Source organism: Leucoraja erinacea, chromosome 4 (assembly GCF_028641065.1).
Source record: "Leucoraja erinacea ecotype New England chromosome 4, Leri_hhj_1, whole genome shotgun sequence".
NCBI classification, from domain to species: domain Eukaryota; kingdom Metazoa; phylum Chordata; class Chondrichthyes; order Rajiformes; family Rajidae; genus Leucoraja; species Leucoraja erinaceus.
The window spans coordinates 35214511-35231593 of record NC_073380.1 but is presented as its reverse complement, the minus strand read 5'-3'; the positions used below and the strand labels follow the sequence as shown (position 1 = coordinate 35231593).

At 42.4% G+C, this 17083-nt stretch overlaps 1 protein-coding gene across 4 annotated transcripts in view; it reads right to left on the bottom strand.

Moving 5' to 3' along the window:
- The window catches only part of ca8 (carbonic anhydrase VIII), a 55087-nt gene extending 45227 nt beyond the window's left edge, over positions 1–9860 (bottom strand). For 2 of the 4 annotated variants that reach the window (XR_008723298.1, XM_055634016.1), the window contains exons 1-3: positions 9388–9781; positions 8399–8593; positions 6442–6633 (exon numbers count right to left, since the gene is read on the bottom strand). Coding sequence is in view for 3 of the 4 variants with exons in the window: in XM_055634016.1 (XP_055489991.1) it covers positions 6442–6633; positions 8399–8474 (268 nt within the window). In the remaining variant the exon portion in view is untranslated. Of the gene's footprint in view, positions 1–6441; positions 6634–8398; positions 8594–9387 lie in introns of all 4 variants that reach the window. The other 2 variants (XM_055634017.1, XM_055634018.1) reach the window with 1 other exon arrangement.
- Positions 9861–17083: the final 7223 nt, after the last annotated feature.

Below are 17083 nucleotides of genomic sequence, written 5' to 3'. Positions count from 1 at the left end.
AGGGTATTGAAGATTTTGTGGCCAGAGTTGTAGATGATAGTGGGCAGAGAAGCGGCAGATGGAATGCAAAATAGCATTCCAAATAGTAAAAGTGTGGAGTCGTGCATTTTGGTAGTATGAATAAAAGCTTAGACTATTTTCTAAATGGGGAGAGAATTCAGAACTCGGAAGTGCAAAGGCACTTGGGAGCACTGGTGCAGAATTCCCCAAAAATTATTTTGCAAGTCGAATCGGTAGTAAGGAAGGCAAATGCTATGCGAGCATTTATTTAGAGAGGACTAAAATACAAAAACAAGGATGTAATGCTGAGGCTTTATAAGGCACTGGTCAGACTGCATTTGGAGCATTGTGAGCAATCATGGATCCCAGGTCCGAGGAAGGATGTGGTGAGGATTCAGAGGAGGTTTACGAGAATGATCCCAGGAATGAATGGGTTAACATGTGACGAGGATTTGATGGTGCTGGGCCTCTACCCGCTGGTTTAGAAGGATGAGGGGTGACCTCATTAAAACTTACTGAATAATGAAAGGCTTTGATAGAGTGGATGTTTCTACTGGTGGGAGAGTCTGGGACCATAGTCTCAGAATAAAAGGACGTTCCTTTAGGAAGAAGAAGGATGGTGAATCTGTGTAAATTCATTTGCCACAGAAGGCTGCGAAGGCCGTCAATTGATATTTTTATGGCAGAGATAGATAGATTCTTGATTAGTACGGGTGTCAGGGGTTATGGGGAGAAGGCAGAAGAATGGGATTGAGAGGGTGAGATTGATCAGCCATAATTGAACCGCGGAGTGGTCTTGATGGGCCAAATGGCCTAATTCTGTTCCTATCACATGAACTGAATAGGCAAATTAACAAGATTGAATCCCAAGTAGATTTGGTTTGATGAGGAACTATCCTCACAAAAACGGTATTAACTGTAGTCATTCTACATGGAAACCAGCCAGCAAATGTTATAGGGGATAGACTTAATTATTCCTCAAAGCCTTCAGTGTAATCAAGACCCAAGAAGATGCAATGGTATGTACAGGTGTCGGAACCTTGGATCAGAAAAATAAATTAACAAGTTTTCATACAATATGGAAATTGCCTTACATACTGCATTTGTCATTTAATATGAGCAGCACTATTTACAAAAATTGGGCTACATTAAGTCATGCATATGACCACAAGATATAACAACTGAATTAGGCCTTTAAGCCCATTGAATCTACTCCGCCATTCAATCATGGCTAATCTATTTTTCCCACACAACCCCATTCACCTGCCATCTCACCATAATGCCCTTATTAATCAAGAACCTATCAATCAATCAATGTATTGGGCTCCACAGCTATCTGAGCAATGAATTCCAGACATTCACCACCCTCTGGCTAAAGAAATTCCTCCTCACCTCTACTCTAAAAGATACATCCTTTTATTCTGAGGCTATGTCCTCTTTGTTCTAGACTCCCCCATTTTGGGAAACATCCTTTTCATGTCCACTCAATCTTGGTCTTTCATTACCTGGTAGAATTCAATGAGATTCCCCTCCCATCAACCTCTGAACTCCAGCAAGTATCAGCCCAGAGCCTTCCAACACTCCTCGTATGTTAATCCAATCATCCCTGGGATCATTCTCACATATTCTATTCAAGACTGTGTTTAAAGTAGTAACCTAAACCTATCATGCATGAATTACCAAGAAGTTAAAAATCCTCCGTAATTATAAATAATAATAGTAAAAATACCAAGAATATTTGAATAAATAAGCACACCAGTCCAAATTTTTACCATTTTGGATTGCACAAACATTGTTAGGCACAGAAGAAAAAAACAATTATAATCAGCTGAGCAATTATCAGACGAAGCAAATTAGAAATGTTAATATCAAATCAGTGAATATCAAATATCAACTTAGTGAATTCATGAGAGTGTGAACCATAGTAGAGGTGATCATTACCAAATTAGGTTGATGATTAGGTGATCATTAGGTTGCTTTCCTAAGACAGCCCATACCACAATTTTCCGTAACTCAAAGTTGTGTGCATGTGTCAAGGAATGAAAGCTTTAAAAAAAATTGAATTTTGTGTTTATCTTTTTCCCCACAAATTTCATGATAGTAAATTTTATTCCATATCTCAATTTTTTGGATTGTGATGTCTGAATTCTGCAAGGGCAAATGTCCATTCCTCAAATGGCCATAAACACAGGGTTACCTGTACCAGAAAAGGTCCAAGTCCTCTAATCCAATCTGAATTAGTTGAAATTGGGACAAGTAGTAAACACAAAATAACACTGAAAATTGCTGAATATTATTTCCAGCACAAGTAGCATCTTTCATGTTTTCCAAGAATAAATTTAAAAAATGTACCTAATCACTATCTGTTTAGGAAATGGATTTCCAGATTATGTATATATTTGGATGTTGAAACTGAATAATAATATTGGTCTTGATGGCCAAAATCACATGGCTCAAAATGTGAAGCCCCTGCCCCCTGCCCCCCCCCCACCTTCCAAAAAAAACTATTTGTATAAAAATGTGCAATTATACAATGCAGGACATTCCTCCATCATTTGCAGTACTTAGTATAACAATTTCTTTACTTCTAATAATTACCAATGCCATTTACGCATAATTTCCTTATTTGCTTAACAACAGACTAAGAATTATTTATACAGGGTCCAGCACCTCATTGTCCAGTGGCAGGAAGACTCGATAAAGTCCATTCGGTAGCTGCAACAAGCTTCAGAGGGTCCTACAGCATGCAGTCCTGCACCTTGGAATATGCCATTATGCAGCATTTAATCATAAGCAGCTACACTTACTGGATGCTATACCTAGACTAAGCTATACGAAGACCAAATTGCATCTTTCACCACTGATGATCTTTTAGCAACAGTCAATTTTTAACGCACTATCTTTGAGAACAGCCAGCAGAGCACAGAGTTCTGCATTAACCAACAGCTCGGGATGAACCTCAAAGACTGCTGCATACCTTACAGACCTGCAGGAGGTAGATAATGGTTTAATCCACATGACAATCACACTGAGGACAGCATCCAGCAAGATTAAGCATTGGTATAGACACAAATAAAGAGTGCTTCCCACCACTGGCCAAATGATCTATTGGTGCTTATTTCACAATCTGGCGCTAAATTACTTTCACCGGTCAGAAAATCATCTGACCGGGCCCACCATCTCTTTTCCCACAAGGCTGCAAGAACATTCATGCAAACTAGACTAATTTTTCTGGTCAAATGTTCTCCTGCATGAACATTTCAGTAAGTCTCAGAACACGTTGGATGGTCTAAATGAATGGAATGTTTCATGGCCAGTCTATCCTTCACAACAGAGGACAAGGAGCACCCCATTAGACCGAGGTGTGGCGTTTATTAACCCAGGATCAACATGCAACTTGGATGCAGCTACACACAAAGGTGACTATTACAAAGAGAGCACAAAGTGCTGGAGTGGGTCAGGCAGCATCGCTGGAGAACATGGATAGGTAACATTTCGGTTCATTACCAAGTGGGCCATGTGGGGTATATTTTTCTTCTACATGGAAAAGTATGCATCATGTTGCTGCAAATATGATTTATTTTGGACTATAGGGTGAAATTGAATTCACATCAGGTGACTGTTGAAACACAAGAGTAGAATACAAGGCACACCTCTCTTATCTACAGCAATAGCTAGAGCACCATACACCTGATGACCAGCCTCCTCCTCACAATTGAGGTAGGGGGTTTCTCCTAAATTTTCAATTTAAAATATACTTTAGATGTGTACTCCACCCAATTCTAACTGCATGCATTGGTTCCTCCGAACTATATTCCCAGCATTACCAAACTCCACTTTGGAGAACACATCCATCATGCACGTGTATGAATTTCAAGTCTAACTACCCAGACGGTGGAATATGCATCATTTACTTGTGCAAGTGTGCTTATGGTCTGTAATTCTATTGAAAACCAAACCTCAAAGGGCACAAATGCATACACATCCTTCAATATCAGCATGTTAAAGGAGCTAATCACCAATTTTGTGTTAGTCAACTGTATACACACTACTGTCAGCATCAATAATACCAATGTGCAAACGGTCAAGAGCTTCATGTTCTGAGGTGCTAATATCATCAATAGGTTTTCCTGGTTCAATCATATTGAAGATAGACAGACACAAAATGCTGGAGCAACTCAGAGGGATGGGCAACATCTCTGGAGAGAAGGAATGAGTGACATTTCCAAGAAAACACACCTCTACTTCTTCAGAAAGCTAAGGATATTTGGCATGCTGCCAATTACTTACCAATTTCTACAGATGCACCGTAGAAAACATCCTATTGGGATGCTTCAAATATGAAGAATTGTGTGTGCACCCCAGCCCATCACGCAGACCAGCCTCACATCCATCAACTTCATCATACTTTCTAGGGAATTCAGCCAACATAATCAAGGACTACTCGCACACCAATCATTCTCTCATTTCCCCTCTCCCTTCAGGCAGAAGTTAATAAAAGATTGAAATCTCATACCACCCAGTTCAGGACAACTTCTCTCCTGGTGTTATTAGACTACCAAAGAGACTTCTCATAAGCTAAGGATGTAGACCTGATCTCCCAACCTACACCTTGCACTTTTTTCTTCTGTGAACTCTGGTTATTAATCTCTTTGCGCTACTTATTGTACTTGACTGTATCGATAGTATGGTTCAACTGGAAATGTTTCACCAAATCTTGGTACACATGACAATAATAATCCAATACAGAGGTGTGATGCACAAATAGTTTCTAAAGTCATATACTCAACAGTTAAAGAACATCAAGAACGGAACGTTCAGAAACTCAACTAATAAATACAAAAGGGAAATCATATACAATAGAAAATAAAGCCCCTCACTATCAACATCAATTGAAGAACCCAATGTTTAGGATTTTCCATGTTATCTTCAGTTATGGCAAAATATAGGAAAACTCATTTCTGATTTTGGGTTGAATCAAAGCAGCTTATGCAAATATCCCAATTATTTCTATCCGACATCTATAGGTGTTTTGATATACGTAGATTCTATTGAATATATACATGGTTCCTTTTTCATTCTTTATCTTTCAGCATATTTTTGGCCTGGAATTTAACAACAGCTGCACATCATTCTACTGCAAGTAGAGGAAATCGAAGGTAGACACAAAATGCTGAAGTAATTCAGCGGGATAGGCAGCATCTCTGGAGAGAAGGAATGTGTGACGTTTTGGGTCGGGTGAAGAAGGGTCTCGACCCTAAACGTCACCCATTCCTTCTCCCCAGAAATGCTGCCTGTCCCGCTGTTACTCCAGCATTCTGTGTCTACATCCTATTCCAAGTTCCCTTTTTTGAAAAATGTAATAATGATCTGATCATGTATAATTATTTATTAATGTCTGGCCAATGACAACACCCTGACCAAGTCAGAAGATTTTGAGTCCACGGTCCCACTCCAGAGGCGTCAACACAAAAATCCAAAGTAACTCACTGATAAAATAAATAACATTCAAATCCTGCTCATAATAAGAAGTACTGTTTATCAACAAACCAACACTCTGTCAAGCATCTCTGTTTATTTGCAACTGATTCCGTGGCACCATTTTGAAGAGGAGGCAAAACATTATTCCTACTATCCCAACCATAATTCATAACATCCAGTTATTACCACACTATTGGTGGTTGGATCGTGCTAGGCAGATTGCTGTAATGTGGCAACTGACCATTAACTCTAGTCTGGCAATATTATGAATAATTATTTTGCTTCAGCAATCAAGTATGTTTGACAACTGCTTTCAGATTTTCTGAAGGGAATGTGGAATGCAATACATAAATGGTATTTTCCCAATAGAGTTCCTGTTTTTCTTCTTACACAGCTCAACAGAACCGAATAGATTTTGGAAAGCCACACAACATATAGCAAAAGTTATAAAAGTTTAGAAGTTATGAAAACATATTGCATTGTCAAATACTCCAATACCAGGAATCTGGTATTTGACAACAAAAAATTGAATGACATAGGTATTGATTCAAGGACACTTACAAAAGGAAATCTTAATGATAAAATGTAGATCTTGTACATGGATACCAATTTAGGTATAAGCCAGTTCCAAATATATCTACATTGATCACCATCTCTGAAACATGCTAATATTTATCTCTGAGCAAAAATCCTTTTTTGTGGATTTGGAAAAAAATGATCCGCAAACAATATTTCACTTGTTGCAATGTAGTAAATAAAGCAATGTAAAGGTAACTAGTATTCTGCGGAAAGCCACTTCTGCAGATTATGCACATCTACTCAACCCACATGGGTGCTATTGGACTCTACAAATAACTGCTCGCAGAATAAACTATGTATTAGAAATGGGTTCATGCAAAAAGTAAACACTTCATCACCTAACGTACAATTTAAAATACCTGCACATTCAACTTTACATACCCGATTTGGATTTCAGCAGTATCTTAACGGTGTGACCATCATTAATTACTTCAGAATCCCGACAAACCACATAATTTGGTGATAAACGTGCTTCCAATAGCGACGGGTCATACTTTGCCTCTCTGGAGTTCAGATTTATTGGAGATTGATATTCTCCATTAGCTGCAGGGAACAGCAATCCCCATTCTACACCTAAAACAGAACAGACTATTTTTTATCCATTGAACATCTCAAATAATATAAATTCATCCCAATATTCAATTGAACGCAAATTGCCATAAAACTCACCGTTGAATCATTTAGTTCCAGCTTGTTATCACATACATAAATAATTGTGCCTCGTTGATAGTTTTAGACAGCACTAAAAATTAAGGAAATACAGTGCCCTCCATAATGTTTGGGACAAAGACCCATCATTTATTTATTTGCATCTGTACCCCACAATTTGAGATTTGTAATAGAAAATATCATGTGGTTAAGGTGCATTGTCAAATTATAATAAAAGCCATTTTTATACAGTATGGTTTCACCATTGAGAAAGTACAGCAGTGTTTATACATAGTCCCCCCATTTCAGGGCACCATAATGTTTGGGAAACAGCAATGTCATGTAATTGAAAGTAGTCATGTTTAGTATTTTGTTACATATCCTTTGCATGCAATGACTGCTTGAAGTCTGTAATTCATAGATATCACCAGTTACTGGGTGTCTTCTTTGGTGATGCTCTGCCAGGCCTGTAATGCAGCCATCTTTAGCTTATGCTTGTTTTGAGGGTATGTTTGGGATCATTGTCTTGCTGTAGAATGAACCACCGGCCAATAAGCTTTGAGGAATTTGTTTGAACTTCAGCAAACAGGATGTGTCTATACACTTCAGAATTCATTCTACTTCTACCATCAGCAGTTGTATCATAAATAAAGATAAGTGAGCCAATACCTTCAGCAGCCATACATGCCCAGGCTGTAACACCCCCAACCGCTGTGTTTCACAGATGAGGTGGTATGCTTTGGATCTTGGGCAGTTCCTTCTCTCCTCCATACTTGCCTATTGCCATCCCTCTGTTAAGTTAATCCTCATATCATCTGTCCACAAGACCTTTTTCCAGAACTGTTGTTGCTCTTTTAAGTAAACTTGGCAACCTGTAACCTGGCCATCCTATTTTTGCAGCTAACCAGTGGTTTGCATCTTGCAGTGTGGCCTCTCTGTTTTTCTTTGTGAAGTCTTCTGTGCCCATTGACAAATCTATACCTGAAGAGTGTTTCTGATCTGTCAGACGCGTGTTCGGGGATTTTTATGTATTATAGAGAGAATTTAGCTGTCATCAGCTGTGGAGATCTTCCTTGGTCTGTCAGTCCCTTTACGATTAGTAAGCTCACCGGTGCTCTCTTTCTTCTTAATGATGTTCCAAACAGTTGATTTTGGTAAGCTTAAGGTTTGGCTGATAACTCTAACAGTTTTATTCGTGTTTCCCAGTCTCATAATGGCTTATTTGACTTTCATTGGCACAACTTTGGCCCTCATGTTGATAAATAAAAGTTTCCAAAGGTGATGGATAGACTGGAGGAAAGAATAGGTGCTGAGAGCTCTCTTATACCTGCATAAAGGAGGCAATTAAACACACCTGAGCAATTACAAACACCTGTGAAGCCATGTGTCCCAAACATTATAGTGCCCTGAAATAGGGGGACTATGTACAAACACAGCTTTAATTTCTACATGGTGAAACTAATATGGATCAAAATGCCCTTTAATAAAATCTGACAATGTGTACTTTAACCACATGGGATATTTTCTATTACACATCTCAAATTGAATAATTTCCAATAAATCCCATGCCAAAGAAACAAACGCTCAAATATTTCCAAGTTTATGTACAATGCAATTGTCACACTATTTCTTGTATGTCAACTACCTTGCTTCCTTTACAGCATTAAAAAAAAGTTTTCAAACATCTCACCTTGTTCGTACCCCCAGTCCAGCCCATCTTTACTCCTGTCATGGTCAGTTTCCTCGATGAAAGTGCTGTCAGCCATTTGGAACGTTGCCCGGTTCCGAGCGGCTCTAGTTGCGAGGAGACCCGAGCGCGTGCGCCTCCTTTACAAGCGCCGATCCCTGCGTGCGCAGGAAGCTGCACCTCGCCCCTGAGTCCTAGCTGAAACATTATTCGCTTTTACCTTCAGGTTTTATTTCCACCAGAAAAAAATATACACAAATAAACCACTCACCGACTATCGGAATTTGCAATCAGACGAGATGTTAAAACAAGCAGTGCCACAGATTATCTGTCACCTTGGAAAAGTGAAATGTAATGTTTCCAATTTCCGTTCAATCTATAGTTACAAGTCCAGAAATGTTTAACTGGAGTGCACTTTAATGTAAAACGCACGTTTATATTTTGAAACTACGACCGCAGAAAATTGCTGTCACATAAAACTTCCCACCCTAACATTTGACATGATTAACTCTAAGTAGAAGTAGCTATGCAAACATTAAAACCTGGCAGGTGCGTTAATTCTTCAAACGCGTTGAATGGTTGAATGAAGGCTGCCCGGACAACGTTGGTCCTGAAGGAATTATATTAATAGACACTACTTTCTGCCTGCGTTCTGATTTTTTGAATGCGTTGAATCGCGGTAGCTCATGGACTCATTGACGATTGACATCTTCAGATTGTAATCGTAAAAATGCTCCGTTTGCAGCTCCATGTCGATAACTTTCAGACTTTGATGTTTGCAGCGGTGCAACTAAAATTTAGCACCATATTCTCTCAAGTATAATTCCCCCACCCACAAAACCCAAACTAAAACTTTTCACATGTTAGCATTGTGGGTTAGTAGAGTAACACATTATGTTCGTTAGTTAACCTTTTAAGATTAGTAGTCAAATCACAGAGAAAAACGCTACAACGTTAGAACGACACTTGAAGCATTCACTTCTCTGCCTTACCTTCCGAGGACTTCCTCCGTCGTGCAAGACGTTCAGTTGTCAAACTCACGGCAGGAAGTCTGACAACCGCATTACCAACCCGAAATATATAGTCCTATCTAGTATGTCTACAGGGTTATTCTCAGTTTCATCAACAAGAGCTAAAAGGCGCTCCCAGCATCTGTTTGGTAGACACCTTAAAATTCAAGCAACTCCTCCCACTTACCACCCGCAGACTGCGGAATATGTATCATATTACGTGCAGTTGTGCTTATGATCTGCAGTTCTGATGAACGAAACCTCAAAAGGACGAAATAGATAGACTCTGCACTTCAGAGGAAACCAGAGTACCCTGACGCAATTCATTTGTGCTGCGTATATTGTTGTCCATTATTTGATCCTGTCCTTAGCAACTCAGAAAACGAGGAACCACATTTTATAACATCAGCTGTGCTTTAGGCCAAACCCCTCTGGCAGTCACAGAGAATCAGACATATTATAATGTTTCCATCAAATTGTTATTGGGGCTAAAAAATTGCTTCCTTCAGCACTTTCTCATCAATCTCAATGACCCTCATCTCCAATGACACATGTGGAGAACTCATGGACATCTTCATCATTCAATCTATGACTATCTCAAGATTCAAGATTCAAGAAAGTTTATTTTGATGTGTCCCAGTTAGGACAATGAAATTCTTGCTTTTCTTAAGCACAACAGAATATAGTAGGTATAAATAAATAGATTAGTGTGACCATATACTATTGAATATATATATATACACACACATAAATGAGCCGATAAAGTGCAATGGGCTATTAATGTTCAGAGTTTTGTTTCAGTTGAGTTTAATAGCTTGATGGCTGTGGGGAAGTAGCTATTCCTGAACCTAGATGTTGCAGATTTCAGGATGTGCTTTTTTTCTATAATTGCATCAGTGTTCTGGGACCAGGAGAGATCTTCAGAGATATAAAACATGTTATATGGTTATATTGCAGGCAGGTGGGACTAAGGAAAAAAAGTTGTTCGGCACGGACTTGTAGGGCACAGATGGCCTGTTTCCGTGCTGTAATTGTTATACGGTTATATGGTTATTTAGGATCCTGTACCTTCTACCTGAAGGCAGCGGGGAGATGAGTGTGTGGCCTGGATGGTGTGGATCCTTGATGATGCTGTCAGCCTTTTTGAGGCAGCGACTGCAAAAGATCCCCTCGATGGTAGGGAGGTCAGAGCCGATGATGGACTGGGCAGTGTTTACTACTTTTTGCAGTCTTTTCGCTCCTGGGTGCTCAAGTTGCTGAACCAAGCCACGATGCAACCGGTCAGCATGCTCTCTCCTGTGCACCTGTAGACGTTCGAGAGAGTCCTCCTTGACATGCCGACTCTGTAATCTTCTCAGGAAGTAGAGGCGCTGATGAGCTTTTTTTATAATTGCATCAGTGTTCTGGGACCAGAAGAGATCTTCAGAGATATGCACGCCCAGGAATTTGAACTTCTTGACCCTCTCCACCATCGACCCATTGATATAAACGGGACTGTGGGTCCCCATCCTACCCCTTCCAAAGTCCATAATCAGTTCCTTGGTTTTGCTGGTGTTGAGAGTTAGGTTGTTGTGCTGGCACCATTTGGTCAAACGGTCAATCTCATTTCTATACTCTGACTCACCTCCATCAGTGATATGTCCCACAACAGTGGTGTCGTCAGCAAACTTGATGACGGAGTTTGCACTATGATCGGCTATGCAGTCATGTGTATAGAGCGAGTACAGCAGGGGGCTGAGCACGCAGCCTTGAGGTGCTCCCTCGTGCTGATTGTTATCGAGGCTGACACATTTCCACCAATTCGAACAGTCTGTGGTCTGTGAATGAGGAAGATGAGGATCCAATTGCAGAGGGATGTGCAAAGGCCCAGTTCTGAGAGTTTGGTAACCAGCTTGGAGGGGATGATTGGATTAAATGCCAAGCTGTAGTCAATGAATAAAAGCCTGACATATGAGTTTTTGTTGTCCAAGTTGTCCAGAGCGGAGTGGAGAGCCAGCGAGATCGCATCCACCGTTGATCTGTTGTGGCGGTAAGTGAACTGCAGTGGGTCCAGGTTTTTGTTGAGATATGAGTTGATTTGCGCCATGATCAACCTCTCAAAACATTTCATCACCACCGACGTTAGTGCCACTGGTCGATAGTCATATGGGCACGTCACCTTGCTCTTCTTGGGCACCGGTATTATTGATGCCCTTTTAAAGCAGGTGGGAGCCTCGGACCTCAGAAGTGAGAGGTTGAAAATGTCCGTAAAAACTCCAGCCAGTTGGTCCGCACAGGTTTTTAGAACACGACCAGGTATACCATCAGGTCCAGGCGCTTTCTGAGGGTTCACCCCCCTGAAGGATTTTCTGACGTCGACCTCTGTGACCGTGACCGAAATACCATCACGGCGAAAGGGGGCTCGAGAAGGCACATCAGTGTTCTCCCTATCAAAGCGTGCGCAAAACGCATTGAGCTCGTCAGGCAGTGATGTTTCGCTGACATGTGAGCTGCCTTCTGGTTTTGCCTTGTAGGAGGTGATTGCATTCAGGCCCCCCTCCCACAGCTGCCGAACATCCGTCTCATCCTCCAGTTTGGAGCAGAAGTTCCTTTTGACCTTTTTGATGGCCTTACTAAGGTCATATCTGGACTTCTTGTAGTCCTCAGTATCTTCGGACATGAAAGCCCAGTGCCTGGTACTAGACTGTGGGACCTGTTGGGTCCCATTGTCATATGGGAGGCCTGGTCCCCAACACAATATTCCAACTCTCCACCAATTGCAATATTCCAACATTCACACATAGCCCCCAACTGCACAGGGGGTGGCTGACGGGTTCCCGTTGTGACGCCCCCGATCCCCGCTCCTCCCCTCACACCCCCCATTCTGCCCCTTGCCCTCCCCCCCCCCCCCCCCCCCCCCACGCATTCACTTCATCCCCCCACTCAAACACTACCCCCATCCACACTTAGCGGCTCTTCGGCGGTGCAGCCATTCCCGGTGGGGGAGCATCCTGCAGCCTGGGGGGGGCACGGGGGCACGGCTGTCAGGCAGTGGCTAGTGGGGGGGGGGGGGGGGAATTCAGGCTGAAGTGGGGGGGGGGGGGGGGGGGGAAATTCTGGAGGGCTAATGTGGGAGTTGTGGACCGAAGGGACTGGTATCCAGAGGGCTTGTATGGTCATTGTGGGTCGAATGGATTCTTGAGCTGTTTCTGTAGCTGGGGATGGGGAGGCTTCAGGTGGGGGCCAGAGGGAGCATTCTGGAGCCTGGTAGGGGGACGGCTTCAGGCAGGGGCCGGTGGAGCGGAGGAGCGCTGCCATGGAATATCGCTGCCTTGGCCTGTCGCGGGTGAGGAGTGTGCAAGGGGAGTGGGATGGGGCTGTGTGGGCGGGGGTGGTGAGCACCGCCAGTGCCCGGCCCTGCCAGAACCTGGGCCTGCCATCGCCCGGCCCCTCCAGCGCCCGACTCCCTCAATCCCCCCACTCTCACTCCTCACTTCCTCAGGATCTCGAGTTTGCAGCAATCGGGCAGGCTCTGCACTTACAGTTCACTCAATCATGGCTTTTGGACTCATAGTTCACTCACTCGCAGCTTCTGGACTCACAGTTCACTCACTCACAGCTTCTGGACTCACAGTTCACTCACTCACAGCTTCTGGACTCACAGTTCACTCACTCACAGCTACTGGACACAGTTCGCTCACTAACGGCTGCTGGCCTCACAGTTCACTCACTCACGGCTGCTGGACTCGACTCTCACTCACGGCTTCCAGGCTTCCGGGCTTCCGGCTTCTGGGCTACTGGGTTTCCAGGCTTTCGGGCTGACTGACTCACGTCTGATTTCTGGACTCACACCCGGCCTCCGGGGCTTTATTCCCCTCTCCCCAGTGATTGACAGCGGGTGCCGGTAGGGGCGTTACCTTCATGGTGACTGACAGGCAAGAAGATCAATCTGCTGATTGCACGATTTTTAAACCTTCATAACTTTTGTAATATTCCACCGATCGGAACAAAACTTGGTGCGCTTGGAGCAGAGGTGAGTAAGGTGGCGAAAATCCTAGCGATATAGGGTACCGTTTGTGCTCAAATTTAAAAACAACACAAACCAGAAGAGGACAAGATGAGAGTTTTAGTACTAGTATAGAGTAAGGGGGTAGACAGACAGACAGACAGACAGACAGACAGACAGACAGACAGACAGACAGACAGACAGACAGACAGACAGACAGACAGACAGACAGACCCCAATTATTCTGAAAGACAAACTATTTAATGAGGACACAGAACAGAGAAAATAAAGGATATTGTTGCAGATGGTATCTATCTATCTATCTATCTATCTATCTATCTATCTATCTATCTATCTATCTATCTATCTATCTATCTATCTATCTTTCTCTAAAACTCTCATCTTGACCACTTCCTGTCTACATTGTAATTAAATTGTCAAAAGACATGCTAAGGTACACATAGACCATATTTATTGCCCTGCCCTTCTCAGTTCCCTTGCAACTCTATTTCCCATGCACAAAGCCATGCTCACGTTCCCTAATTGGTTCTTGCTTTTCCAAATACAGATAAACCTTGCCCCCCCCTCCACCACACCCCCTCCCCCACACCCCCCCCCCCCACAACCCCACCCCCCCCCCCACAACCCCATCCTCCTCCACCCCACCCCCCCACACCCCCACCCTCCAGTTCTTTGCCACTCCCCCACCTCACGAGCCTCGGTGGCCCTCTCCAACGCCAATGGTTCACAAAAGATGAGCCTACAAAGTCGCCATCGATTGTCCGCAAAATAACTCAATTCACATCCCCACAGCCCCCCTCACCTTCTCAGAGAGATTTAAGTCCTGATTGGCGCCTGTACTACTCCACTCACTGTCATGGGAAACCCAGCTCAAACACCGGCCCAAGGAAGTCCCGTAAGGTTCTCAAGCCCATCCCCCAAGTGGAACCACCTATTACGAACAGCAGCGGGGACACGAAGGTGTTAAATCCCCTCCCCCTCCACAGACTTTGTCCTGCCCCCCCCCCCCCTGCCCCCCCCACACCCCTACCCCGTTCCTCCACCTCCCCTCCCCCACATCCAACTCAGAATACAGCAACTTAAAGTCTATCCAGTTCTTGCTGAAAAAGGCTCAAACACTTTGAGCAGTCCCTGTTCAAAATGGCGTTGGAGAAGTGGGTTTGAATGCGTGGGACATTGGCATCAGGATTGAGGCGGAGGAAACTGTTGTAATGGGACAGAATCAAAAGGAGCAAAATAATTTGCCGTATAGACCATTCGTTACATCTCTGTAATCCACTATTTGGGATGTAAAACTAAATTAGTGGATAATCTCATTATTCAAGCAAGTGGTCATTTCACACGAGTAAATCAGTAAAACTATGTAGACACTGCACATTTTACCTTTCTCCTCCTGGCTGGAACATGTTAAATTTTGGCCAGAGAACAAAGGGAGTAGGACTTTGTCCTGCCTCATAATACGGCAATAGCCATGATACATTTCCTGCCTCAAGCAAAAGACACGTGATAAAAAGAAGATTTGCAATATTCTATAAAAGATACAATATAGAGAAGGGATGAGATTTTTTCAACATTGTGGAAATAATTGAGGCCAAAAGTAAAAAATCAGCCCCGATATGTGAAAAATTCCATTTGAGTCAAAAAATTGAGTTATCATATTTACTGTAATCAATTCCAACGCTTAAAGTAATAAATAGGTGAGATTTTAAATGTTTTCTTCACACAAGTGATATATCACTAGTAAATATGATTTAAAGAAGCAAAGAATAGAATTAGTAGACCATCCCATTTTGGAATCAGCATACCCAGAAAACTTTGATCAGGAAGGTGGACATCATTGTCACACAAGCTGTGTAGACAGTATGAGCACAGAGGCTCCAAGCAGGCAGATAAAAATGTTGAATAAGTAAACAAATAACCTCCCAATCAATGCAATTAGACAACAGAAGCAAATTATTGAAAAGCACATTAAAAGACAGTTCTGGGGGTTGTTGATTTTCTTAATAATTTCTTAATCTCCATTTTCAAAGCCCTCGTTCCCGTTAAAGCCGTTGGAGCCCAGACTACTTCCATAAGGCAATAACAGATTTGCATCCATGACACACGGCTTGTAATTTCAAGACCAACCAAAATGACACAATACACAGCCAATTAAATACTTTTGCAATTGAAATGTGACATGCAATTTAAAAAAATCTGTTATTTTACATCTCATTTTGCTGTTAAAAAAATCTTTACCAAAGGATATTGATTGCTACAATTCATTCTTCCTGAATTCTGAGTGTCAGAGCTGCCATCTACTTTTGTATCTGCTTATTTTTTAATTCACAGTATGTGGATGTTCCTGACAAATGCACTATTTATTGAGTTTGCCACTTTCATTTCACTGCACATCTCATATGTGTATGTGACAAATAAACTTGACTTGACTGGACTTGACTTGACCTGTATAATTCCATTGAGCAGTTAAGAGTCTGGAGCCAAATATAACCCAAAAGGGTAAAGACAGTGGATATCCGAGATATCCTTTCCTGAATTATGTTAATGAACAAGATCAGTGTTTGGGACAATTCTTTACTTTTATGGTCACTAATGCAGGTGCCCCCTTTTTCAAAAAAATCCAGGTTTGTTTAATAATTTTAATTCTGCATTTATTGTGAGATTCAAACTAATGTTTCTAAATGTCGGGCTGTGGTGGTGGAACTGCAGTCGTTTTTAAAAGCAATTTTAAATGCAAACAGTGCACTACATTATCAACTTTTTCCAGCTTTGAAGCTACTTTGGTTGAGGTGGGTCGCCCCGGCACGGTGCTGTGTGGTGTCATCTACAGACCCCCCAAATGCCATAAGGACTTTGTGAGTGACTTTTCTGAGTTTCTAGCTGGGATTATGCCCAACTATGACCGTATCGTCTTGGTTGGGGACTTTAATATTCACGTGTGCTGTCCCGATAAACCGTTGGCGAAGGACTTTTTAAATCTTATTGATTCTTTTAATTTTGCACAGTGTGTGTCTGGTCCCACACACGAACATGGACATACATTGGACCTTGTACTATCTTATGGTTTGCCTGTGTTAAACTTGGAGGTCTGTGATAGTGTGTTTTCTGATCACATGCCGGTAATATTTGATGTTGGTTTCTCCAGTGCTGCAGTTAGACCTGTTGCGTCTGCTCGGTGCTGTCGGACCTTTAACCCCTCTGCTGCTGGCCAGTTCTCTGCCACTTTCAATCAGCTCTGTGCCCCCTCTGCGTCCATTTCCATCGGTACGGAGGAGATTAGTTCTTGGTTCCACTCCTCCTGCAGAACTATTCTCGACTCTGTGGCCCCATTAAAAACTTTGCAGCCCAGAGCTAAACCCGAGCCCTGGTTCAGTGACGCAACTCGTACAGCTCGACGGAAGTGTCGCAGAGCTGAGCGAAAGTGGAAGAAGGACAGGCTACAGGTTTCATCGCAAATCCTAAAGGACAGCTGGTGAAACTACCAAAATACTGTTAAAGAGGCAAAAAGATATTATCTCTCTAATATAATAGTGTCTAAGCGTCACGATCCACGTGCGTTATTCAAAACTATTGATTCTGTTTTAAATGCCCCACAGCTTGTCTGCCTGGAAGCATCGCCCGAATTGTGCAACGACTTCCTGCACTTCTTTATAAACAAGGTTGTTTCTATTA